Raw genomic sequence first — 25,182 nt, 5'->3', positions numbered from 1 at the left:
TTTCTTTCTTGTTGTTGTGAACATTGTGTGGTTGTGTTTCTTTTGACATTTTCAATGGTTTTCCAGGGAATAAATCATTAATCTTGATTTTAAAAAAATCTGCAAATGGAAAATTAGGATTTAATGATCTGCATTGTTCTGTTGGCTTAACTACAAGGTGTGATTGAATTAAATTGGACTGTTGGGCCTATTCATTCTACTGAGAGCCATTCTAGTATTCTTGTGCTATAAAAGAATGACTTGAGCCATGTATGATGCAGCAGCAAAGATCATGTCGTGACCTCAACAGAGCCACAGGGATCATGTGACAGTCAGTGTTATAGTTCAGCGTTATTCACTCAGATCTGAGCAAAATTACATTTAGCTCCGCAGCAGATGTCCCAAGTAGCTGAGATCTATTCTCGCTGGATCCCAGTGGAACAGGGCAAACAGACGACTGGCATCACCAAACCTCGGCACCACTTTGGGCAGGACACACTTTTGAAGAAGGTGATCCGACTATTTTCACTGTTAAATTAGCTATTTCTTTATTTACAAGGCAGACCACACAAACAGTACAGTTACAGGCTGCTCTGGGGGGAGGGGGAGGCAGTTCTTGACTGACACACCGTCACATCAAAAGCTCCTGAGGTCAGAGGAAAACTAATGACACGTCAATGTCAAGAACACACTCAACTTCTACACCCACAGATACAAAAATAAATAGACTGAACACGGACTTGACACAAACTGGGAGACGACGAGATTTCGCCTCAGAGTGCGAGACGCTCTCTGGAATCGGCTGAACCGGTCCCAGCGAGCAACTTCACCATCTACAACCGTTTACACCGGTCACAGTCGCACGGTGACACATTTTTTTTTTACACTTTTTGCGATATCATTGGGGCAATAATCTGACTAATACTCTGTTAAGTAGCTTTGGAGTTCTATGACTAGTTCAGGGACATCGATATTCACCTAAAGGACATTGAATCCTAAAGACACGCTCATGTAGGTTATGGAGTAAATAGGTGTGATATTCATCTGTATATCCAACAGGGGGAAAGGAGGAGTCTTCACTACTGTCTGTGGGCTCCTCCGTGTTTTTTTCTGTCTCTGTGTCGGGCCGTCACGAGAATGCTTCTGCTTGACAGGCAGGTACAGTAATATATTGTAAACAAGGCTTATCCGGGGGGGGGGGGGGAGCACAACATCACAGGACACTCCGATAGAAATCCACTGTATAGAACCCAAAGCCTATGAAGTTCAATCATGCAGGATATTGATTCAAGTTCTATACATTACAGTTCTATCTAACAGGTCCCAAACAGCGACAGCTAATAAGCCATCAGTCTGGGGGGGGGGGGACGACACAGCGACGGGAGAGCAGCTGAGCAGTTTGTCTGTCCAGGAAGAAGAGGCATTTAATGGCACAGTATAAGTCCTGGAGCCACAAGAATCCTTTACTGTTGTGATTTGCTACTGATAATTCAAGTCGTATTATTTCTATCCAGGTAACATGTGTGTGTTTTTGTCTTTGTTGTTGTTGTTTTCTAATGCTGACGTCACAGAGAAGGCGATGGCGGTGGGAGGTCGGGAGCTCATGTCCGCCGAGGCTCCAGCCGGTAGGAGAGCTGCGTCAGCGCCCTCTGGTTGTCAATCACGCAGAACTTCCTGACGTAGCCCCGCACCTCGGCTTGGTTTTTGTTTGGTTGGCAAATGTCGGGATCTGACACGGCGACGGGAGGAAGTGGAGAGGAAGAAGAACAATGTCATTTGAAGGATTTACAATAAAAGGCAGTAGATAAATGTGATTAAAAAAGTGTCACTCACTGAAAGGTTGACTTCTACAATGCTTCACTTGCCGAATCGTGTTAGCTATAATACGCTGAGGAAATAAAGAGATACAAATATTGGTCGAGTGCGAGGGGTTATTTTTCCTAAAGAAAACTCATTTTGCCTTTTCTTCGCGCACAGAAACTCACCATTTTCTCAAAGTTGACCATGTTGTCAATAAATGTCTTGTTGCCCTCGTGCGTGAATGTCATATCTGAAGAGAAATAATGAGAATGAATGGCGGCCATGTTTGTCCCACAATGTTTTCCATGAGGCACAGAGTACACAGATGTACTGAGACGCGTTGACATCCACAGGGACTGACCTTTGAGAAGGAGGGGCATGAAGGGGATGATCGGCGGCTCCAGTTTGGTGACAGTGAGTCGGTAGGACCGGTGGTTTCTGGATGGGTCCTGTTAACAGACAAAGTGACAGAGTAAAAACCTAATACACATAGAGGTTGGTTCACCGTGATGATCCAAACCACTACTTGCTCTTCTTTCTCAGCACGGACGATATCGCGTCAAGCAGTACGATTTTATATCTGAGATAATGTTTAAAACAACTTCACAGATTTACAAGAAACTCGGAACATGGGCCAAGAAAGAACCCATTCAATTCTGATTCAGATCCAGGAATTTGTTATCACTTTCTTCAACATTGCGAGATAAGGTTATCCAGACATTCTTATTAATCTTAATGAATAATCGGACCGATTTTCATAAGTGTGTGCAATTTGGTGCAGATCCAACTGATTACCTGGATCTAGCGGATTTGAAAGTGGTTGCAAATAGGGATTCAAACCTGTAACTACCACCAGTGTGTAGCTGAAATAATATGGATTCAATAGGGAGTCCATACTTTTTGTGTATCTTCAATAGTTTAAGATCTATGCACCAAAAAAAACATGGAATTTGGAGTGGAATTTACAAGACTGTTGCTGTAATGAGTATGATTCAAATTTTCTTAAAGATTATGCGGTGACATCAAATGAACAGGTTTTATTCGCCCAGATTTTTAGCTACTCTATGTTTTTCTTATATTTCTGCTGTAAATTGTGCTGAATGGAACTTGCATCGGAAATTAGCTGTGTTACTCTGCATGTTCAGATACAACTCACAGTAAATAACTACATTATTCTTTTGTAGTGAAGCTGAACTGATTCGTTACAGACATTATCAAAAGCCACTTTTGTTTGGGAGCTTACCATCATGCTCTCAAACTCGGCATAGAACTTCTTGAACTTGGAGGGGAGTTTCTGCCAATAAACAGAGAAGGGAGTTTAGCAACAAGAGGATGGAAAGGAGGCTGGAGATCGATGCGTTTCTGGAGGAAGACGTTTTACCTCCCAGGTCTGGCTCAGTCGGCTGACAGCTGGGTTGCTCATCCCCATAATAATGGCAAAGAACGAATTCAGGTTTTTGAACTCTCGACAGCTGCAGACAAATAAACACACGAGTGAGAAATGAAGCGAAGAAATTAAGGAACCCAACGTGCATGTGAAGCACGTGACAGTCTCCAGCAGGTCCTACTCACTGTGCAGCTATCTTGATGAACTTCTTCAGGAGCTGGACTCTCTTGCTGAGCTGTCCGCAGAGGCACACCTCAGTGACCACCCACAGTTGAACCTGGTTGAATCGCCGCAGGAACAAGTCCAAATTCGCGGTGGTTCTCCTGAAGCTCTGCAGGCCGAACGTGTGGTAGAGCAGCTCGTGCTGAGAGGAGACGGGAGGAGACGGGAGGAGACGGGAGGAGACGGGAGGAGACGGGAGGAGACGGGAGGAGCAGGAGGTTTAGAGTGCATCTAGTGGACAGGTCCTGTAACATGCCAACTTTGAATTAAAGGTTACAGATGTATGATCCAAACTGTTATCAGACTATAAGACTGTGCCTGTAACATATCGTTATCTGGTCACCACTGGCCTGAGGTAGATCTCAGTGTGTATGTGCACGTGTGATACCTCATGCACACAGCTGAACAGCTCCCAGTCATACATGGTCATCTGGTAAGCCAGGTCCTTAGAGCTCATCAGCTCAAAGGTTGACATGGAGCCTGCAGTGGGGCCCTCCTGCTCCGGGTGAGGAGTCTGAGACACACACAAAGAACAGAAGCACATGAAAATTCACAAGCATAACAAATATATAAATAGTGAGAAGAGGTTCACACACACATCGGGACACATGTATCACATCACATTTCCAACTCTACTTGTATTTGATGTGTAGGTTCTTTGTCCAGTATGCTTTCAAATATTGCCCCAAGCAATACCTACTTTATACTCTTAGTGCTATAAACCAGTTCAATCAAAATGTCTTCTTACCAGATTGCTGAGCTGTCCACGAGAACAGGCAAACAGTCGTCCGTTGATGCTCACAGTCGAAAACACTGACACGTCATTTGGCTTCAACATCAGTTTTTCTGTAACATAAAGCGAGATCACTCAGCTGCAGGACCCAGATATGACCCAACATTTACTCAAACACACCTCAAAGATCCTGGATCAGTTTTTAAGATACAAGAAGCTGCTGAAATGACGAACGAGCAGTGTTCTTACCACCGGCCGAGCTGAGGTGGAGCAACACCAGCTCCTCCGTGGTGCAGAGTTTGTCAGCCACAGCAGCAATCACTTCTCTTCCTGTTGCTGCCACGGCGACCCGGATGGTTGTGTATGTGTGATCGCTGCAGTAGACCTTTAGTAGGACTACACACACACAGAGACAGATACACACACGCACACAAAACAAAATACATCCTGAAATACAATTACATGGTTTGTGATCACATCTGATGAATTAATCAAATGTCCAAGATGAAGATGAATTTATCGAGAACAAACAAAACAGGAAAACAAGTCCTACATCAGATACAATGAGATCATAGTGAAGATTTGCGTTCCCTGTACGTACTGTCGTCCTGATTCCTAATGGGTTGTTTCTTTTGCAGCCTTTCCTCTCCGTTGCTGAATTGTCGTAATAGGGTTTTCTGTCAAAGTTACAAAGAGCAGCTTGTGAGTATCTGCATCACTATGATGCAGCATCTTCTAAAAACACTGGTCTGAACGTACCTTTTTAGTTGCTTTGGCTTCTTCTGAACTACAAATTAAAAGAAGTGTAGAAAAAAAGATGCAATGAACAATTAGTTAAATTAATTTAACTGGGGTTGGAACATAAAACACGAAAGAGAAAGTTGAATGTGTGGGAGCTGTAAAACCTACTGTAATTTGATGATTTTCTCCAGGTCAGGCACTAAGTCTTTCAGAGCTCTCAGCACCCGAGAGTCATTTGATAGACTTCCGTACAACTCCTGCACAAAGGGACAGAGAGAAGGACGCACAGTCATCCCATGTGCAAGTGGTGGGATTTACTACTTTTGAAACTTTGCTCTGGTTTACCTCCAGGAAGGCGAGAGCGGCAGGTTCCTCCTGCAGCAGGTACGAGTGTGTGTTGGCCCAGCGCAGGGTGATAACCAGGACCCTCCTCTTACTGTTCACAGCATACTCCAACCTCTCCTGCTCAGAGCCGGGTGGAGAGGGCGCATGGTAGGTGCACACCAGGTTAAAGATGAATACAAAGATAGATTGTGGATTGGACTTTGACCCAAAAGAAATTCGGGCAAGATTGGTTTGAATTAGTTATTTGATGCTATTAGAATGAAGTGAAACGTCATGATTGACAGGTGAGACTGACTTGATTGAGCATGTGGGTCATCGAGACCTTGCTACTGCGGCTCCATCACAGATTCTACTGTGAAGACTCTGCCTCCAAAGATGGCAGCGCTCGTACTCTGGTATATTTTGGCTTCATTTTCAGAAGTGGAGACATGTCGTCCATCTTTAGAAACAGTCCGTGGCTGTAATAAATTCACTTCAGCGCATCCGTCAATAAAAATGAGGGCAGTGTTTATTGTTTATATTTTGCGTAATCATGGTTGCAGCCGCTGTAGAACACAAGTGGCTGAGCACTGGCACTTCAATGACTAAGACAACGAGAAAAGACCTTCTCGTCTGGGATTACAACTTGTTACTATGGTGTGAGGAGGTGAGGAGGCAGCTCATTAGTGCTGGAAGGCAAACTGCTGCTTCAGCGCTTCCATAAGCTGAGCTGCAACCGGCACCGCTGACATGCTGTCAACAGAACATGTTGGCTGCTGTTCTGATATGTCAGTGCACTTGATAAGTGGGCATCACTGACATAATGTGAGTTTTAAAAGGCACATGCCGAAAGCACCGGGGCAGCAAGAGCAAGAGAGCGTGAAGGCAGAAAGGATATTGTGCCATGAGCAGAGGACAGAGCTGGCTGTTGGCCATGAAGACACACTGCATGAGGACAAAATCGTCCACCGCTGGGTCTGACAGGAGAGGGAGAGAGGGAAGAGAGTCAGAGGGGAAACCAAGGAAATGAAGTGCAAGAGAATTAGGAGGTTAAAAAGAGATTGTGAAAAAGCCATTCCTCTTATTTATCTAATCTTCCATCTTTAACTATGAGGCTTATGATTTCGGGGGCTGCAAAACCTCTGATATGTATAACAACATCAGTGTTTGTGGGTTTAATTAAAGGATTCATTTGAGGGTAAACGAAAAACCTAAACTCACAGTGTGCTAATTTCATTAAATAAATCCATGGCCTACAACATGATATCACAATAAATGACCTGGGCTCATCAGAAATGTTATGTTTGTGAAGAAAAATATGATAGTTGAACAATATGAGGAGCTCTCAATATACAGTTATATCCAATGTATGACACAAAATATCCTCAACAACCATCTTTTCAAATCCAATCCATCATTTCCATCTGGCTACCTGGATCATTGTGGTGTATGTCCATCCTCATGGTCTCCAGGAAGTGCTCCAGAATCTTCTCTGGCATCCCTGATATCACAGTGTACCTTCAACAGTGTTGCAATAAAAACAAATCAACACTTTAAAGCCAAACTGAAGGAGGGATTAGCACATTTCGATTTTTTGTTTACTCCAATTACGTCAGTATGAACATTTGTTGCTTCTACATGCGGACATGTGCTCCTAGACACACACATACTTGATGCTTCCCATAGTGGAGGCTCGGGGACTCTTCTCCAACACCAGCACGGCTTGTTCGTGTTCTTTCAAACGCACCGTGTTGGCCTCCACATCCTGCAGGAACAACAACACACAACACACAACACGGTGTCACTGCACCTCAAATAGTGAGCTAACCCTGTGTGCGATTGCGCTGGTGTGATCAAATCAAGTTGTGTGTTCTGTGCCAAGTAGAAAAACGTGTTTGTCATATAGGCAATGTTGTGCTGAATGACAGATGTCAAACCTTAGCAAAGGGAAACATTTTTGATGTTGTGTATGAAGGCTGAATATAAATCTTATCTGTGTGTGACATGTGATTTGCATTTAGAGATATTCTGCATTATTTTTTAATCCTATATTATGTGTCTGAGCATTGTTAAAAGACCTGTAGAAATTTAATTTATTCTCATCCTTATCCTTATTCTTCTTCTTCTAATTATTATTAAAGTAATAAAAAACAGGGGATTCTAAAAGGTTACATGTAATACACCTATATACCAGTGGGGGGAGACAACCATTGTACAGCATTACCAGACGGTGCAGCATAAAGCTTTGACAGACTGAATAATATAATTTATGGGATTTTCCTTTCATTTAGAAGGAGTACAGTGAATACATCTACATTTTGACTTGCAGGTTGAAACAGTTGATCCAGTTCTGACTCTGTGAACACTTTGGATTAATCGGATGCTTGTGTAACTCTGTGTGTGACCCATCAGAGACAGGACAATGTCCAGCTCTCACCCTGAGTATCCTGTTGAAGTCCTCCTTGTCCACACGCAGGAAGTGGCAGTTGTCCTCTCTCAGGACAATGGAGGCAGCTCGAGGTGAATCTGTGACCAGCGCCAACTTCCCAAAGTCGTCGCCCTCGTGGAGTGTGCACACAACACCCTGAGGAAACACACACACAAACACACAAACACATAACAAGATATAAACAAAGCTCCTAACACAAACAGCTCACTAGTTATCAGCCCTGAGCAAAAGTCAGAAAGGAGCCGGAGCACTTAAGAGTGGGATGAATCGTGTGTGTGTCTACATATGTGTACATGTATGTGCAGAATACCTTTGTGTATGTACAGTCAAATTATGATCAACGTGTGCACACATGAACACGAACAGTGCATGTGCCTGTCTAGTGGTTGTGTGGTGTGAATTTGTGTATGCGGTACAAATCCCTGAAAGCCATTTAATCCTTTGATGAGTCACGAGCAGTTTCTACTGGTGGTTCCCGGCCTTGCAGGGAAACACCAGCAATCTGCTGCTGGGATCCATTCAGGCACAATGAGCAGCAAATCTTATCAGGACATGCAGAGGAAATATCATCTAATGAAGCAGAAACCTGGAACAATGCTCATGTGCAAAAAAACTAGGAAAACATAAACATGTAGGTGGGTGAATGCATTCAAGCACATGCACACACACACACACACACACACACACCTTGCCATAGATCACCACATTGACTGAGCCCTTCTGGATGATGTACCATGATGTGCCCTCCTCTCCTTGGTTAAACACTGGAAGATAGAGAGGACATGTACACATGTGACTAAAGCTCTTATTCATCCTGAACACCAGAGGACTTCAAACTGCAGGCGCTCTCTCCCCTGGGGGAGGAGAGGAATACCTAAACACACAGACATGATACACATATTTTTGGATATTTTGGAGTCTGACTAAAAGTTCCTGAGGACATCTTTATCTCCAATGTCCATCGCAAACAAGTGTCTATAAACAAATTGGGACATCAAAGGATAGAGATGCTCATCATACCTCATGTGTCTAACAGTATAACAAGAAATAACAAAAACAGGAAATGCCAATTCAGCATGCTTTAATCCCAATGTGTACAAATATCAACATATCTTTGGAGTGTAATTAGTAGGTGGGTGTTCTTTACTCTTAAAATTGATTTCGTTTCTCAGCCCACGCATCTGAAATAAGGTTATTCTGTGTGGAGCCTACAGAAAAACTGATACACAAACAAAAATGCATTCAAAGTGAAAACTCACACACGGTTCCAGCTTTTGCATGTGACTCAAAAATCACAACGCTTGCCAGTTCCCTCTTCACCTGCAAAGCACAAAACACAGTTAATGGTGGTTAGTGGGACTAAACTGGTTTATCGGAACGCCTGTGACACACACTTCTCCCTCAACTCTTAAAGTGTAGCCTCTGGCTGACTCACAGTGTTGGAGAGGTGAGCTAAGGCCTTGATGTGAAGCAGCTCATCGTAGATGATCTCAAGGTCATCTCCTGTCCTCTGACCAGGCCTAGGGAGAGAGACACACACACACACACACACACACACACGCAGGGGTTAGTCAGAATGAACTCACCAACATCTCATGCATGCTCTACACCACTAATCATGCTGAGGATATTGCAGATGACACATCGTAATGCTAAAGTGGTTTGAAGAATACTCACTATGATAATACTGTATAAAATATTCAGTTCATCATATATACAGCATACGGTTTTATCATCATGTGAAATGACAAAGCTATATAATGGTTTTAGATTCGATTTGGTTCACTACAGTATGAATGAAAAAGAGAAAATATTGCCATAGAGGAGTAAATTACATATAAAAAGCAGCAGGAAGTAAGTATGGTGAATGAGCTTCCTTAATGTACATGAATATATGATATGTATATATATATATATATATATATACATATCATATATATAATAATATCAACTTGTGATGTGTTGCTAGTGTAATGTAAATGCTGCACTACAATCGGCTGACTAACGATTTCTTGAGGATCATGCGCAGCAGGGCATCAGGTCCAATCTGAGCGACGAAGAGGATGGTCTCCGGCAGCTCCTCCTCACTCTCCCTCCTCTCATCCTCACTAGGCAACGGCGTGTCCTCCTCGTCATCATCAAGAAAACGGTAGAACAGGTACTTGTCCTGGAAGCCAAGCTCCTGGTCCACTGAAGTTCAACACGACAAGAACACACGTGTCAAAGGAGACATGTAAACATTCAAACAGAGTCGTATCTTCTTTGTTTTTTATCATCTCGAAAAATCATTTCAGAAATCATCTTTGAAATTTGTGAATCTGATCTTTATTTTATATTCATGCTTTAAAACTTCTAATTAAATTTTCCTCTGGAATCATTCAAACATTCAGATTCAAAACCCTCAAACCATGTTTTACTCTGAAAGGCGCTAAATTTGAATTGCACTTAACGATATGCAAAGTAATAACCATAACTTAACAGCATGCACCATGATGAGAAAGTCACAAAAACAGCCAAAGTGTTAGCTACCATGGTTTAGCACCCCTTCCTCCAGCAGCGCCTGCCACATCCCGACAGCGTGGGACCGTGTGAGCACACATGCACTCTGCAGCACCAGCCAGTCGACCAGCTCTGTGCCAACACAGCACTGTCTGCAGTACACACAAAAACACAAGGTTACACAAACAGTAAACTGCAGAGACATTAACAGTAGCCCATGTATTTCTAAATAAAAATTCTGTAAAAGAAATAACCAGTCTGTATTGTTGTAGACAATCCTACCTGTAAGTCTTGAGGTGATACTTCCTGTCTCGGATCATGTGCGGGGCTCTGGACAGGATGGCGTTACGTAGAACCTTCCCGGCTCTCTGCAGTTTCTCTGAGGGAATCTGCCAAACAGCAGGGAGGCAGCGCGGGGAGATGTTAATTGGAATCCAAGAGGCAACACTTACAATCCTTTATTCTAACTCTGTGCTGCAACATTTGTGTAAAGCCATTCTTAAACCACATCTAAAAGACTAGAATCACCACCACGCTCTTTTATATATCCGCCCACCAGTGCAGTTTCAATCCAGAGAATTTTTTTCCAGATTTATATAAGGTCACCATGACCTTTAACCGCTGAAGTAGGATGAATCAATCTTTGAGTCCAAGTGACAAGACAAACTTTAGACATCATGTTCAAGAGGCCAAAAACCTTTCAGTGATGCTGCTGTGACTTTGACCTTTGAAAATCCAAATCTAATCAGTTCATCTGTGAGTCCATATTTGAAAGGATTCTCTTGAGGCGTTAACAAGGACGTGTGGACGCAGCGCCCCCTGGCTGTCCCACCAACACTGTGTGTTTTAATGTTTGTACCTATATGTCTACATGTCCGTCCCATGTATAGTCGCCAGGTTCTGCTTGACTTTGACCTTTGACCTCAAACTTATAATCAGGTCATACAACGTTCGTGCCCGATGTGTCAATTTACCAAGATAAATAGCTTCATGTGACAGACTAATGTTTTGGAGAAAATGTCAGAAATACAATAAAATGTTATCCTTTTGATTTGATTGACGTGCTGCAAGTGATATACATGAAGCACTCGAAAACAGGAAACAACGCACATATAAGCAAACACCCTGCAGATCACACCTGCATCTCAGACAGAGGAAACCAGCAGATGTGTACACACACACACACACACACACACACGCACACACACACACACACACACACACACACTGCTATTGAAAACAACAAAGAAAGGCATGCTAATTGAGCAGATGGGATCTTTCTTCTACGTGCATGCATTAGCTAGCATTAGCATAAGTACAGAGGATCACAGCTGTGAGTCCTCACTCGTCACTTCACAGAAAAAACACACACACCTTTAAAAAATCCATTCTGACACTCTGATTGGTTCACAAACATGTGCGTATGCGGCGGTGCTCGCTTTTATGACAGTGTGCTCCGGTTAAACTAGGTTCTTATTATCATGCTGTTCGTGACATACATACAACACACAACATACAATATACTAATCAAGTAGCTTCACACATCACTAACCTACTGGCCGATATAAATACATATTTTCATGCTGAGCTGTCAACACAGATATTCTCACACAAGTACAGAGGTCTCATAAATCATAGACAGAGGAATCAAAGACAAACTGAGGCTGGTTTGGTTCATTCATGCTTTGTGTTTGCCGAGAGGAAAGACCCAGTTCTCAAAAACCAGAGCTCATTTCAAGGATACTGTTATCATGACTTCCTACACAAAGCCAAGACAACTCTGAGGCAGAGTGGGTGGGTTACCTTGTTGTGAGATCTGTTTGCCGAGTCGGAGTGAATGTTCTCCTTGTCTGTGAGTCCTGAGGAGCAAAAACGAGCATGTGAAGTCTTCTGCAGAATACATAAACCATTTCTTAAATCGCTTATTGGCTAAATGCTAAAAACATGCAGGGAAACAACCTGCTCGAAGCAAGTAGAGAGGATCGTAAAAAAGACATCGGAGCACTTGACACACTCCATTCATTAAATAAAACATGAAGAACTCCTTTTTGCTTTTCAAGTAATAAGAGCCACATTTACAGTGCTTTTACAGTCTTACAACCACTCCAAAGATGTTAAAGTAAAAGCCTCATTCACAGACACACTCATACGGCTGTTTTATACACAGCATTTTCTCTATCACACACCATTCACCCACTGTCGTGTGTGTGTGTGTGTATGAGTGTATGCGTGCTCACTGTCATTGTTAGATCCGCTCTCCATCGCTCCATAAGGGGGGGCCAGCAGTCCAGCCAGGCTCTGACGATGCTTCTAAAAGACAAAAAGACACACGGGCACCTTGAGCCAGTGTCAAATTAATAAAACATTTACATCTTAACTGTTGCGACGGGTCAATTCTACGACATCGTCTTCTAGAAAATGTCAAAGTCATTCCATGTCGATACAAAGACACACACACACACACACAAACACAGACACACGCACGCCCAGCAAATACCCCTCAAAACAAAGCCCTTTGTACAACCAGGATCATTTACATGCAGAACAACTAACATTATATAACACACAAACACACACACACAGACACACACACAGCAGCAGCATTTAAACCGGGGTTAACGAGAACAACCGATGCTTCTGTGTGTACAGATGTTGGTCTTACAGCTGTTATAAATAATAAACTGTGTTTTCATTTCTACAGCAGAGACATTAAATACACACAGCAGGTAATTATGAGCCTGAAAGTGCCACTGGTCATCTGCAAGGTCATTACCAAGTAACCCAAGCCCACTGAGGACACACACACACACACACACACACACACACACACACACACACACACACACACACACACACACACACACACACACACACACACACACACACACACACACACACACACACACACACACACACACACACACACACACACACACACACAGTGAGAGAGAGGGAGACAGAGTGGACGTCTGTCTTCTGTTCCCTTTGACACAAAAACCACTTCTCTGTAACCAAGAGGACAATCAGATGATTGACCAGAGCCCAATATTACAGACAAATCTATCTCAGGAGGTTTCAATAACAAATATTGAAAACAACAACAGCAACGTCCATTTACACAAAGTATGAAACTGAGAGTGAAGGACTATGTTCCCCACATGCACAGTCCAGACTACACAGACAGTGGAGGAGCAGGACTCACCTGAGGGAACACACTCAGCTGCCTAGAACCCCAGAGAGCTGCCCTCTGCTCCGCTACAACCCACACACACGCCACAGGACAGCATCCCGCTCAAAACAAGCTACTCTCTCTATTTCTCTCTCCTCCTGTCACACAGTCGCCTCAGTGTCTCTCTCTCTCTCTCTCTCTCTCTCTCTCTCTCTCTCTCTCTCGCCAAGAACCGAACCACTCTACCCCTGGCAGGTTACCACGGTGATCTCAGTCGCCGTATGACTGGGCTGCTCCGGCGGTGGAAGAGAAAGAGGGAGGGAGAGACGGAGAAAGCAACAAGAGGAGGTGAATGAAAGGAGTAGTGAGGAGGGAGTGAGCGAGGAAATAGGAAGGAAGCTGGGGGAAAAGACATCGTTATGGAGATTTTATTCTCTTTTACTTCGTATACCTCTCTAGACCAGGAGGACAGTAGCCATGAGAGCTGAGGAAGATTATCTTTAAAGTCACCACAAACTTGTGTTACAGTAACAATAGCACAGATGTCCTGTACAACAAGGGCCAAGTCTTCTCCTTCATGCTGAACACTCTTTGACTTTTACAACACTGGGATTTGCAGTCGTGGTCGGCTGGGGGGTGTGGAAGCAGGACCTGAACAAACAAATGGGTTGAGAGGGCCAGGTTCGTCTTGGCCTGCCTTCTGGACTTCATTCTATATACACAGTATATCGTACTATACTATACTATACTATACAGTATACTACTGTGAAATGATATATGCATAAATAGTATTATTGTGACATCAGACGGTCACAAGCATCTGCAAGATTTTTTCTGCGATTTCTTTATTTTGCAGTAAAAACATTTAAAATATAGGACGATGTAACTTTACAGTTGAATTAAATTGTAAGGGGCTTCTCATACAATCAAATGTTTCAGCTTTAATATTTGTATCAATTAAGTATAAAAAACTGTGTTTGTTTATTTGTGTAGCCTGTGCCATCATTAACCTTTATTGTAGTCAGCTCAATATTTATTTTTGTCAATGAGTTGTTATGTTAATTCGTTTTACTGTGATATTCAGCAGCTTGTGTCTGTTTTAAGTGAGGAAACATATTCCTGTTCAGTTTCATGTCACATTTTATGATTATTTTGCCAGAATTAATTACGTGTGCCTTTTTTCAAATGACTTGCCCAGGGTTACAGGCATTTGGAAACCTAAAGGTAAATCTTAATCTTACGTTTTGAATGATTTACCACAGACCGTTTGTGTTCTCATCACAACCATACACAACTCTCCAGGATGACTAGGATCTCCAGCTTGACCTGGGACACGGCCAAGAGGGATGATCGTGCGTAGACCAGCCAGGCAACACAACCGCAGACTGACACACTGTTTATTTGCACATATCCATCAGAAAGAACAAGCTGTTGTACATCTACACCCTGTTCATTCACCTCAGTGCCACTTAGTGTTAGAATTATGGAGCAGCGCTTTTTTCTTTCATCCTTTCATCAAACACATGACTACATTCATCCTGAGGCTTTGTAGCACTCACCACACACACGCAGACACACACAAATTAACCCAAGCACTGACAAACACACACACATGCACACAAACATCTTTTTACTATGAGCTGAATGAAATCCAAAGCAGGATTACCCTGGGCTATGTTTTCTGCTTCATGTCTACTGTCCTGAAATAGAAAACACAGTGAGAGACCGAGTGCACTTAGGCGACAAACAAAACACTACAAGATGGCTGGCGCCCACCCTTTCAGCATCACTTGTTGTCTTATCTTGCTTTTATCATTTCCTGTGGAATTAAATGGAATTTATTTTCCTGTTAATTTATTTAGTTATAATTATTTTGAAGACGTCATTATTTTTATCATAAATTATACAAATATTTTTTTATTATTAATTTAAGTAAAATATACCATAGATTATCAGAGCAGCAAATCAAGCCACACATGCCTCTTTTTTGTTTTGTTTTTAAACATAGGAAATTATAATAAAGTTGTCCAACTGCTTTAAAGTCAATGATGTGTTTACTATAAGTATCCAGGTGGATTTGGAGTCTGATTTTGAGGTGTAGAAGTGTCAAAGGAGGACACAAGAAATCTATGTTTTGCCTTTAATAAGAAATAAAAGGACCTCTTGCAACTGTATTATATTATGTTGTCACACTAAGTTAAGAGGAATGATGTATACATGGAAAAACCGAAGACAAAAACTAAATTGGTTTTCAATCTAAAAGAAAATGAAACCTTTCAGATCTGACAATGTAAAATAACAGATTGAATAAAGCGCAGCGCAGAGGGTCAGGGTGCTGACTGGGAAGCAACAGTGAACTGCCCCTCGCTCTGCCAGGACTTCCTCTCCCAGTGAGACCCTGTGAATGGAGATGGTGACCTCAACCAGGAGGCCCACAGAGAGGCAGTGACCACACTGCCAACTCCTAAAGATGACGCCAGAGTCCATGTTACTGAGTACTTTATTCTACAAAGAGAGGTGTCTGATATAGTATCTGTTGGCAATATCTGAATTGCTCATTGTGAATTTATTTATCTCATATACAAATGCGTTTAAAAGTGTTTTAATGATTTAAGTTATATCTGTAACGTGCCCATATGACTGTCAATAAAAAGCATTTCGGTCATTAGTTTCTGAAAAATTGGATCCTATTGACTTTTGTAGCAGCAAAAGTACATATGTAGGAACTAATGTTAATCAGTAGAATCGAAGAAGCCCAGAGAGGTTACACTTTACATTTGTTTGTCAGCAGGATTATTGAAGAACTGCTCAACAGATTTCCACAATATCTAAAGATGGAAGAGCATTCAGATAATCAGGATGCAGGAATTTTCTTGAACATTGTGAGAGCATTTTTTGACATTTTTAACAATTTCCCAGGGAATAGTTCATGGATCTTGATGAAAGTAATCTGACATATCTGAGGGACTTGGTTATTACTGATATTTATGAGCATGTGGAATTAGGTGCAGATCCAAATCAAACATTCGGATCAAATGATATAAAATGTGGTTTCATAAGGGGACTGCTGGGAGCTGGTGGAGGTTTGTGCTCTTTTGAGAAACATTGTATTTACACTGGATTTCTGTGCAGTGACCTGACAATATCTGCCACGAGGCAAGCCAGGATCTGACATTTTAACTGCGACCGCTCAGGATATTCAGCAGATTATGAACAAATAAATTCTATCTATATCTATTCATTAAAAAAGTCATCTACGCTGGCTCAACGACATTTCAAAAGATCCCCTCAGGCTCCTGTGTAACTGCTTCTCACTCCAACACAGTGCAATAGGCTCATATGAGTCCATAGATACCTGAGCCACACATCATGATTGGTTGGGTGCATAATGCTGCAATAGCAATCCAGTGCCACACACACACACACACACAGTGTATTTACACCATCCCTTCTCTCCCTGTACCTTACACAACTCGAAGCTGCATGTATCCTGAGGAGTGTACCCAATAAGGGGAACAAAAAGCAAAGGTGTGGTGGACAGCCCTCTTGTGGTTAAAAGCACAATTACAATGCTTGTTTGTCTCGAAAAGGAGTCAGACAGAGTTAATGTGGAATCATGAAGCTCCAAACTGTATTTAACTCACTGTATTTAACTCTCTCTCTCTCTCTCTCTCTCTCTCTCTCTCTCTCTCTCTCTCTCTCTCTCTCTCTCTCTCTCTCTCTCTCTCTCTCTCTCTCTCTCTCTCTCTCTCTCTCTCTCTCTCTCTCTCTCTCTCTCTCTCTCTCTCTCTCTCTCTCTCTCTCTCTCTCTCTCTCTCCCTCCCTCCCTCCCTCCCTCCCTCCCTCCCTCCCTCCCTCACCTCCCAGAGGCTCTTGAACTCCCTCTGCTCGATGCGCAGCAGCTCGCTGGTCTCTCTGCTGACGATGGTAGCGTGGCGAGGTGTGTTGTCCAGGATCGACTCACCGAACGCCGTTCCAATCCCCAGTGAACAAATAGTGACTGCATCCTGCACGCAAACAGAAATGTTAATCTGTCAGTGATATGGTCCGGTTTTATACCAGTATAATGAAACACTAAACTCACTGAGACACTGGTGCAGTGATAATCATCAATACGTCTAAGGTTTGCTTAACGATCGTGGACAGACACTGTGAGCAGACAGATTAACATATGGAAATATATGCAAATGAATTCAAATATGAGAGGCTACTGTTAGGGAAATATCTTTAGGTGCTGGACAGGCTAATTGGACAGGCTAGAGAAATGTAAACACACACACACACAGACACACAACACACTGTACATTGATTTAGACAAGTACTCTGCATGCTATGGAAACCTTTGTTCAGCTGTCCAAACTGTCATTTCATATCCAGCCACAGAAACTAGGCCAGTGGTTGCACTTTAGGGCGACATACAGTGCATGAAAGGGACATTTCACAATGGGGAGGCTCCTTATCTCTTTCCCGGAGAAACAAATCCTCTCTCGCTCTCTCTCTCTCTCTTCGCCCCACATGTCCTTCTCCTCCTCTATATTTACATTATAACCCTATTTCCAGGCTCTCACATTAAGGGTATAAAGCCAGGCCCAGAGCATGATTCTCAATGGACTTGTTTTCGGCGCCATGGCTGATTTGCTGCGGCGTATTTAAGCAGCTGAGAGACATAAACTAATGTGGTAAAACAAAGTCGGCAATAAAGGGAGTCGTGCAGGACCGGCCCTCTAACATCACCTAGAGCAGCCTGCAAATGGCAGCCATGAGGAATAATTCATTTTCTAAACAAATTGCGTCCATTGGTGTCCATGAACCAAGACATTTCATTTCAAACAAATCACAGGATAAACGCAGAACTGACACACAACAGGAACAGACAGTGAGCAGGTTATCGTGTCTGTAGCTCCAGTCTGAGCGGTAAGAATTGAATTTGATGACGTTACCTGGTGGTTGGCTGTTTCTGACACTTTAACATCCAGGGAACCCGAGAGCACGGCGTACCAGCTGGTGCCGATGTCTCCCTGTCGAAACACTGCAAACAGTGTAGTAACAGTGTGTCAGAATACATTCAATTCATTAAACCAGGACAGACATATCACTGTTAGCATGTGCGTTTGCATTATACGAAATAACCAATGCAGAAAAGATATCAATTCATGTTTACATTTGCCAAAATATGTTTATTTTGAGTATCATTTTTCAAATTCTACATCATTTGTGTTTTGTATTTCTTGAAATATTTGTGACTAAAGGGAAATCTAATAAACTGTTTCAAATGGTTTCATGATGACATCTGGAGTCATTGCCATTTCTTTATGACACTCAGGTCAGCTTTTATACTGGTATTAGAAATGTTTTACTACCTAATATCTGTATCGGATCCACATTGGTCCGGCTCTACAGTACAGAAACCCCCAGAGGTCACATCCTCTCACATTTGCATGGTTTATATGCACACCTGAATTAGCCTGAACCCAGCATTCCAATGCATCCCGCTAAAAGCTCTTAGACGAAGACATCAAAGATCTTCTGCAGCCCGACTTTCAATCATTTAAACAGAAGAGTATAATTCTCTGTAGCGTAGCAATGTATCTCCTAATCCAACTGTAGCGTGTGTTTGTGTGTTTGACTGCGTACGTACACGTGATGCCTTTCTCCAGGCACTCGTAGAAGGCTGAAGCGCAGATCTGCACCAAGAGCGGAGACGGGAACCTCCGAAACGCTTTGACCTCTCTCAGTCTGGTCAGGATAATGTCCACGTCCTCTCCTGAGCGCTCCGAGGGCCTGTGCACAAACACCAGTAGCTCTTATATTAGGGGTCCAATAGTAAATCAGTGGTGTTTAACTGCATAATGTAACTTGCTCATTGTGATGGAGGATAGGAAATCAATCTAAAACCTATAGAGTGCTGTGGAATGGGCTTTGTTTTCAATTTAAATATTAGCAATTACCAGTGAATATGTCAAAACATGAAAAATATGTGGTGTACTATTGCTGTCTATGGATTTGTGTGACACTGTGTGTGTACGTGTGGTTCATTGTTCAGTCTGGTGCCTCAGCGATAACAGCACAGAGCCGCAGGCGTTACTTCGCTTGGCTCAGACCCCCCACAGGGGTGTGGATGCAGGATCTCATTTGTTCGGCAGCTATTTGTAATACGCTTAAATCTGAGCACACACACAAGCGCGTCACTGCTGAAAATCTGGGCGAGCGCGCACAGACACGAGGGAGCACACAGAAGTTTCATCTGACAGCTTAAACGTTCTGCTCTGCAATGTGGTGGAGGAGAACTACAGAGCGAGGGGGGGGGAGACTAAATCGTATGAGAGTAACACACGCTGCAGTTAGCCCCATTCATTCACTTATTTCCCCTCTGCTCGTGACTCAGCCTTGCACGTGCATGAGTTTGTGTGTGTGTGAGTGTGTGAGTGTGTGTGTGTGTGTGTGTGTTCATACAGAATAACTAATGCAGGGTGGGCTCTTTCCTTCACCCACAGGAGGCTGTCTATCCCCAATCCTCCCTCAGCTCCTTCCTTCCCCCTCGCTCCCAGCTTTCTTCTTCTCCCTCTTTTTCCTCTGCCTCCGCTAAATATTTCTCTGATCTCCATCTCAATCCAGACTTGCAAGTTCTTTGTCAATTTCTCCCTATTTTTCTCCTCTCCATTACTGCCACAAACTGTGTGTGCCCCCTCCCATCCTTATCCTCAGATATACATCAAGCCATTACTATCCCTTTATTTATGTTTCGCAAGCTCACAGGCAGCGTTGACTTCCTCTTTACCCACATGCACATGTGCATACTGAGATAGACACACATATATTTGTGTTCCAAAGCAGCAGATTGCCCTCAGTAGCTGGGACGGTGCTCCCAGATAAACAGAATGTGCTTAAAGGGCTGCACTGCCAAACATGTCTCCCAGTCCCACAACATCTGCCATTACAAACAGGTCTTTTTCTTTCTCTTCCTGTGTTTCTCTCCTTTTATTCTTGTCTCTGACTCATCCTCCCATCACCCACCTACTGCCTCGGTGCTCCAACAGAGAGTCGTATCCCACAGTGCACTGGGTTAATGGTTTCGACAGGGGGACTCCCACTCTGTAATAGGGAGAAACATGGAGGTTGACTCTACAGGGTTATAAGGACAGCACCGGCGCCACCCCTCCACCTCTCCGTCTACAGTGAAACGGCTAAGATCTGTCAGTTTCGATTTTCTGCTCAAAGCCTCGTTGTTTTGTTCTTTCTCTTTTCGTTGTCATGCATGCGCTCGCTCGCTCCCTGCCTGTCTGGTGGAATCTGCCTCGCCCGTTGGCGTACAACCAATGTGACCTGAGAGGTGTTCACCTTATCCCCCTCTCCCTCCCTCCATCGCCCTTCTCTCTCCTCCTTGACTTCTCCTTTACTCCGCCGCCCTCCCACAGTGCCCATGTCAGCAAAGATCTCAGCTTTCAACCACAAATTATTGCTACACAAACACACATACACACACACACACACACACACACACAGGATTCACGAATAGACAACATACTGCAGAGGAAACAGAGAGACACCAGAAGGTTCTTCAGAATATTTTAGCGAACCTCCATCTGGGGAAGTTAAACAAATATAAATCAGTGTTTCCAGACAAATAAATCATTGGCTGACCAAAATGTCGCCACCAACATGTTTCCTGTTGTGGCAGATTAAATGTCAGTGTAGCAGAGTTCTTTCAACACCAATCTGCATCGCCACTAACGACCTGAGATCCTGTTAAAACACTGAATATTCATCACTGTGCACGCCGCTCACTCTTCAATTTACTCTTTAAAAAACAAGTCATCAAATCCCTCATCCAGCCCTTGACATCCTTGCAAATTAACCTACTTGTTCCATGGAGGAAACACTGAGTTTAACTTGGAAGCCTAATGGGTTTCTATCCTGGTATGTCATCAGAAAGTGTGTGCATGTGTGTGTGTGTGTGTGGGGGGGGGGGGGGGGGGGGGGTGTATGTGTTGACTGGGCTGTCTTTTACCTTGCTGGGCCCTGAACAACACAAATCTGATCTTATCTCACATACTTCACACTCACTTGCAATAAATGTCTTCGGACAGATACATCAGAGTGGGTTGTATCTGAACCTCTGTGTCTTCCACCTCACTCTCCCCCCTCCCTGCCTCTAATTCCTGACTCGCTCACATCAACAGTCACTGTAGATGAAAGCTCCCAAACACACACAGACACACACAGACACGCACACACACACACAGGCCGCTGGATATTGATTGAATAAGAGGCGCATATAGCTGAGGAGCATTTGGTGCTCGATAATAACATCCTGTCCCGGCTCCTCTTCTGACTTAACCTGCTCTTACTGACACCCACTGCTTATGGGCTGCATTTGATTTAAGATATATATATATATATATATATATATATTGTTCAGTGTTTGGCGGATGTTCTAATCCAAAACTCCAGATTTGTCAACAGAGCATAATAAGACACAACCATCAAACAATAATATTGTGGTAATTATATTTAACATTCTAAAGCTGAAAAGAAGCTTTCGACTGATCATTTACTCAATCGACAGAGAACTTATTGGCATTAATGTTCATTTTAAGTCTTTACAGAAATCAAAAATGCCCACGATTGTAGAGGGTTCAGCTTCTCACATGTGAATATTCAGTGATGTTATAATACTAAAGTGAACTGAGGGGTGTTTGGAGAGGCCACCTTCTCCTTGTGCCTTTTTTCAAATTTGCGGATTAATCCAAAATCCGAATAATCTTCCGTTGCAACTACTTTTTATGAATGACTAAATAGACGTGCATGCACCCACTCCTATTCCAGGTGAGGATGAGCAGACAAGATGGTAGCTCCTGGTTGCCAGGGGTAACACGAGGATGTGTCACAGTGAGGTGTGTTCAGAATGTGTGGGTGTATGAGCAGTGTTGTGTGTGTCTTAGATCATTGATTTCTCTTAAGGTGCGAGATGTATCATCTGCCCACTTCCAGTAATTGGTGCACAGTTGCCTTTTCATTGAGTCATTGAAAGCCAGTCATCTCTATTGGACACCAGGTATAAACCCTTTGTGTCCACAGAGGCTCAAATCTCCCAGCAGCCATTAGATGTTGATCATCATCCTGTGAAATGATTGGTTCAGGTACTGCTACCTGTGCAGTTCAGTCGGAGCAGACAAACTGTGAAATGGGGGGGGGGACTGTGCCTCTGTGTGATGACTAACGCACACGCCCAAGTGGTGTGTTCGTTACGGCCAAGCGGTTTGATTTAAGCACACAGACATAAACCATGTGCGCCTCATCAGCCATCTTCCACAGCACAGACGTGTCAGTGGACCTCGAAGCCACCGACGCCTTTTTGACCGAGGAGATCGGAAAGGAGGGGAAAAGGTGTGAGATGATGTTGCTCTGCAGCTTTTGCCATTAGTCGATGAGGAGTGTGCATCCGCTGGGAACCACGGGAGGGTTTGACATGACACGATATTACGCTATTACTGCGCGCACACACACACACACACAGACAGTATACACACACACGCACGCACGCAGCAATCGCCGGTTCCCGATGAAACACGTTGACGCGGATGAATGAACGAGAAAACAGCGGGGTCGTGTGTGGAGCTGCACCGCGGAGCCGACTCACCTTTTATCCAGGCAGCAGATCCACTCCGCCGCAGGAGCCGGGGTGGGGGACGTCTGCACCGCGACCATCTTCCCTGGTTGGTGTGTGCTGATGCTACCGGAGGAGGCTCTCCCGGTCCGTCGGTGGTCGTTGCTGGATCTGAGCTCCCCGCCCCTCCGCCCCTCCGCCGCTGCTGCTGCTGCTGCTGCTGACGATGATGATGATGATGATGATGATGCCTTTACCCAGGCATGCAGATGACTTGTGTCAGTCTGCCTGAGTGGGCTTTGTGAGGGCAACTGGAGGGCTTACACACACTAACACACACACACACACTGTGGTGCATGCATCAGGGAGATACTAGACATGTTACTGTCTGTACGGCCAAGAGAATTCAGCGTGTCAGTAGTAGCAGGAAAACCTATCTATGTTACTATCTGCGCACAAGAACACATGTTTCACCACACTTCAATACTGTGTCAGTGAGGGAACAATATTTTGGAGATGAAAATATTCATGAACATTTATCACAGTATAATTATCATGCCTTCTGAGTCACACAGGTGTTGTTAGTAACACCAAAATGACATTGGTCTTTTAACAACCACATGGAGTCTGGATCTAGCTTCTGAGGCTTCTTCCGGTTAATGAGGGAGTTTTTCTCTTTTTTTCGTGCCTTGAGATCATGGATATTGTGATTTGGTGCTATACAAATAAAATGAAAATTGAATTCAATCCATAGAGAACATTTTGAGACACATTCACCGGTATACACTACAAACTAGAATGGCACTCCGCCGAGCACTTACCTCCGCCAGGAACCAACCGTTCTCTTTACAGAACCAAGCTGCACCAAATTGCACACAATCAGATATATCTCTGCCCTAAATATAACAGATAAAAATAAATTGAGATCAATTCATTAGTTAATGGGAAATTGATCTAAAGGTAAAAAGAACACCAATGTCGCAATGTTGAAGAAAGTGAAAATACATTTTTCTGATTTTCCCCTTGGTCCAGATCTGGTTCAAGGTTTAATGGGTTCATTCCTGACCCATCCTTCAACCAGGTTTCATGGAACTATGTGCAGTAATCCTGCTGATACACAAAGGGCAGGGGGGGAAAGCACAGCCTCCTTGGCGGAGGTAATATTTATAAATCAGTAATGAATTCCTTGGCTCACTCTCAGGCGCTTGAGTGCAACAGAGCCAATTCTCAGTGTTATTAGTAACACCAGTGCTTTTCTAGCAGCGACAGAGAAAATGTCTACACTTAAAAAGCCCTATTGGATGGACATTGTTTTTCATAAGTCATTTGGGGATAAAAAAAAGAAAATATTTTGAAAGGAAGCTGTGATATCCATCTCGTTCACTCCCTGAACCTTATGGTTAAAACACATCCAGTGAGATCCACCCCAACAAGAAGCCATTCCTATTCAGTTTCCTCTCAGTGGTGGCCAGGTTGTAGAGAACTGGCCAACAATAGGAGAGAAGTATTCACTTTATAATAGTTTTATTTGAGGGCTATGATGTGCAACAAGTACAACAACAAATCAGAAAACCCAACAAACTCTAAACCACAATTTATCTCTTGTGATTGTGTTTTGTGATTTGTTTCTGTGTTTTACACTTCAAGGTCACAGTAAACTAGAGTCCCCCAGCAAGTTATCAGACTGCTGGCATGACGGTTAAATGCTATTCACCAAACCAGTAGGAACAGTAACATACTTCATTGGTGCCAGTGAATATTTGCAACCCTAAGTATAAGAAAAAGACAATTATTTATTGAAATATCATATAATTACAATGATCACTATTCCAGATGTGATGATATTCCTTTGGTACATACTGGTACATAACGCACCATTTTTTTGACCAATGAATCATGATGATAAAAGGGATTTGGTTGTACTAATGTCTCCTGACGAAAAGGAGAAAAGCAGCCCAACATGTGCCTGGTCAGTATTAAGCCGACCATATAAGGCAGCTGTATATGAGCACTGCTTCTGCGGAGGCGCTGATGTAAATAAGCATTGGTGCACGATGCTTCTGCCGCGGCCTTGAAGGATTCCATACGTGAGATGTTTCTAGCAGCGACAGAGAAAATGTCTACACTTAAAAAGCCCTATTGGATGGACATTGTTTTTCATAAGTCATTTGGGGATTCTGATTCTGATTCTGATTCTGATTCTGATTCTGAGATGTTGTGCGAACAGCAACAAAGCAGCGTTATACTTTCACTTGTTGTGTTTCAACACGAG

The 25,182-nt window shown here is 43.3% G+C and overlaps 1 protein-coding gene across 2 annotated transcripts; it reads right to left on the bottom strand.

Annotated features, from left to right (window-relative positions):
- Positions 1-510: 510 nt before the first annotated feature.
- Positions 511-24,974, bottom strand: LOC133968455 (rap guanine nucleotide exchange factor 4-like). 2 transcript variants are annotated; one of them, XM_062404508.1, is made up of 30 exons: positions 22,944-24,963; positions 18,942-19,084; positions 18,244-18,332; positions 17,164-17,310; positions 12,372-12,444; positions 11,938-11,993; positions 10,417-10,523; positions 10,165-10,286; positions 9,642-9,825; positions 9,071-9,155; positions 8,895-8,955; positions 8,323-8,399; positions 7,624-7,770; positions 6,857-6,951; positions 6,619-6,704; positions 6,085-6,163; positions 5,208-5,358; positions 5,031-5,119; positions 4,881-4,908; positions 4,723-4,798; positions 4,371-4,517; positions 4,137-4,234; positions 3,777-3,902; positions 3,352-3,530; positions 3,161-3,251; positions 3,023-3,073; positions 2,141-2,228; positions 1,965-2,029; positions 1,813-1,867; positions 511-1,708 (listed from the first exon to the last, which is right to left on the bottom strand). In XM_062404508.1, the coding sequence occupies exons 1-30, from the start codon at positions 23,009-23,011 to the stop codon at positions 1,581-1,583; spliced, it is 2,991 nt and encodes a 996-aa protein (XP_062260492.1). In that variant the 5' UTR covers positions 23,012-24,963; the 3' UTR covers positions 511-1,580. The 2 variants fall into 2 exon arrangements, 1 of the variants encoding a protein (XP_062260492.1); XR_009924107.1 differs by lacking the exons at positions 511-1,708; positions 1,813-1,867; positions 1,965-2,029; ... (8 more) ...; positions 4,881-4,908; positions 6,085-6,163 and having other exon boundaries at positions 5,208-5,324; positions 22,944-24,974.
- Between the last annotated feature and the right edge of the window lie 208 nt (positions 24,975-25,182).

Source organism: Platichthys flesus, chromosome 14 (assembly GCF_949316205.1).
Source record: "Platichthys flesus chromosome 14, fPlaFle2.1, whole genome shotgun sequence".
NCBI lineage: Eukaryota > Metazoa > Chordata > Actinopteri > Pleuronectiformes > Pleuronectidae > Platichthys > Platichthys flesus.
Note: the sequence above shows the minus strand (reverse complement) of the source record. Positions and strands in the feature narration are given on the sequence as shown.

What these genes read in the sequence shown, in the direction of transcription:
- LOC133968455 (XM_062404508.1), bottom strand. Translation starts at nt 23,011, where the DNA reads ATGGTCGCGGTGCAGACGTCCCCCACCCCGGCTCCTGCGGCGGAGTGG. An exon ending in TATCACCTCAAGACTTACAG is followed by an intron (nt 10,287 to 10,416) that starts GTAGGATTGTCT and finishes TGTGTACTGCAG; the next exon opens with ACAGTGCTGTGTTGGCACAG. An exon ending in TGGTCAACTTTGAGAAAATG is followed by an intron (nt 1,868 to 1,964) that starts GTGAGTTTCTGT and finishes TTATTTCCTCAG; the next exon opens with CGTATTATAGCTAACACGAT.